The sequence below is a fragment of the Corvus brachyrhynchos genome, unplaced genomic scaffold (genome assembly GCF_000691975.1).
Source record: "Corvus brachyrhynchos isolate BGI_N302 unplaced genomic scaffold, ASM69197v1 scaffold162, whole genome shotgun sequence".
NCBI lineage: Eukaryota > Metazoa > Chordata > Aves > Passeriformes > Corvidae > Corvus > Corvus brachyrhynchos.
Window position 1 is genome coordinate 3,187,437 of NW_008236696.1, and position 2,342 is coordinate 3,189,778.

Sequence of the window (2,342 nt, forward strand, 5' to 3'; positions counted from 1 at the left end):
GGAATGCCAGAACTGCAGTCCTTTGATGATATTGCATACATTCGAAAGACCCTTGCATTGGACAAAACTGAGCAGGAGGCTCTTGAGTACTTCATGAAGCAAATGAATGATGCTCACCATGGTGGCTGGACAACAAAAATGGACTGGATCTTCCACACAATAAAGCAACACGCTTTGAACTGAACTGACAGCAAAGAAAACAAGAACTGATACCCTGCTTTGTGGGTACTGCACTGTTAATACCTGTTAGCAGCAAAGACTGGTTGCATAGGAATTGCACAAACCATGAACAACATTAGAATTTATGGCAAGAAAAGAGATGAATTGTTCAGACAACTGTTGGAAAATAATGTAAAACAGGGTTTCAGATAGCACGAAAATTATACACTTCAAAAATTAAGCTTTAGTACGATGTGTGCAGAGAGACCTCCACAGATTAGAGAGATGGGCAATCACCAAGTGTATGAAGTTTATCAAGGGCAAGTGCCAGATTCTGCACCTGGAACGGGGCAATCCTGGTTGTGCGTATGGACTGGGGAATAAGAGGCTGGACAGCAGCTGCAGAAAGGGACCTGGGGGTGCTGGTTGATGGCACATTGAACATGAGCCAGCAGTGCCTTGCAGCCAGGAGGGCCAGCCCTGTCCTGGGGGCATCAGGCACAGCATCGACAGCCAGGCAAGGGAGGGCATTGTCCTGCTCTGCTCTGCACTGGGGCGGCCTCACCTTGAATATTGTGGGCAGTTTTGGGTGCCACAATATTAAAAAAAAATCAGCTATTAGAGAGTGTCCAAAGGAGGGCCGCAAGGATGGTGAAGGGTCTGGAGGGGAAGCCGTATGAGGAGCAGCTGAGGTCACTTGGTCTGCTCAGCCTGGAGGAGAGGAGACTGAGGTCAGACCTCATTGGGGTCTGCAGCTTCCTCATGAGGGGAAGTGGAGGGGCAGGTACCGATCACTTCTCTCTGGTGACCGGTGACAGGATTTGAGGGAATGGCATGGAGCTGAGTCAGGGGAGGTTTAGTTGGATATCAGGAAAAGGTTCTTAAAAGGTTCTTCACCCAGAGGGTGGTTGGCACTGAACAAGCTCCCAGGGAAGTGGTCACAGCCCCAAGCCTGTGAACAGAGTTCAAGGATTGTTTGGACAAGGCTCTCAGGCACATGGTGAGATTCTTGGGGTGTCCTGTGCAGGGCCAGGAGTTGGACTCTGTGATCCTTGTGGGTCCCTTCCAACTCAGCATATTCTATGATTTGATGATTCGTGTTACGCCTTAAGCTCAAAAAGGTAGAATGGAAGAATGTTTCCTTTTCTCATTTGATAGGATAAATTAGAAGGAAAGAGAAAATAGCACTAGCATGAACGTAAGAGTCCATCACGTATTACCTTAGATCTGGTACAGCAGGTAGACACTATGCTGGATTGTGAAGAGTGGAAAGAGAATTCAAGTGATAGCAAATACTTAATAGCAGCATAGTTTAAAGGGAAGGAGTTTGAAGCTCAAATATCTAAAAACAATAGTGAAAGGACAGTGCCTTTTAAATGTGCTCGGAGGCATTAACATTTGCGGGGTTTGGGTGACCCTTCGATTTCTGGGTCCGTCATCTGCACAGTTTCTGAAAGCAGTAGGAAATAGGCCCACTCAGTATGGTGTTTCTTCTGCTCAGCATTTCTAGGGGTGCAATTCATACTTTCACAAAGAAACTCCCTATCATCCCCAAAAACTGACTAACCTGGAAATTGAATGGTCAGAATTGGGTTTAGTGCAACAGAGAGCTGTAGTGTTCATCTTAGGTTTGCTTTAATCTAACTTGAACTGAATAGATTTTTTTCATACATGTTTTCCAGAACCTAAAGAAAGGTGAGTTATTAAAATTATTGAAAGATTATTTTTTTATAAAGGCTATTTATATAATAGGAACTATTATTAATATATATTCTTTATTTACATGATTTGTCCAATATTAACTCTCTTAATTTTGCAACCCAGTTCTATCTGTCCAAGACTCCCATTTTCATTAACGTCACTGAAGGTGACCAGCCATACTCCTAGGACCAAATTCAGCCCTAGTGAAAGAGGACACAAGTACCAGTGAAGTTGTGGAGATATACCCACTAGAGCCAGAGGTGAACTTGGCCTAAGTCTCTAAAAATATTTTGGGAATCACTCTTCACATTACTTAAGTGATATGCTGGCTATTCCAAGAACGCTCATTTAAACCCTCAAAATTTGGGTCTACTATTTCTCCTCTTTCTTCCTCCTTTGGAAGTGGTTGTTGAATCCAGTAAGATAGACCAGAAATAGCAATTTAGATTTTCAGTATGATCAATAATTAGCAGTTCAAGAGA

At 43.5% G+C, this 2,342-nt stretch overlaps 1 protein-coding gene across 1 annotated transcript in view; it reads left to right on the forward strand.

Moving 5' to 3' along the window:
- PIK3CA (phosphatidylinositol-4,5-bisphosphate 3-kinase catalytic subunit alpha) overlaps positions 1 to 287 on the forward strand; it is a 29,277-nt gene extending 28,990 nt beyond the window's left edge. The window contains exon 22 of the mRNA XM_008644485.2: positions 1 to 287. This exon is cut by the window's left edge and continues 24 nt beyond it. Coding sequence (XP_008642707.1) covers positions 1 to 183 — 183 coding nt within the window. The 3' untranslated portion in view covers positions 184 to 287.
- The last annotated feature ends 2,055 nt before the right edge of the window (positions 288 to 2,342 follow it).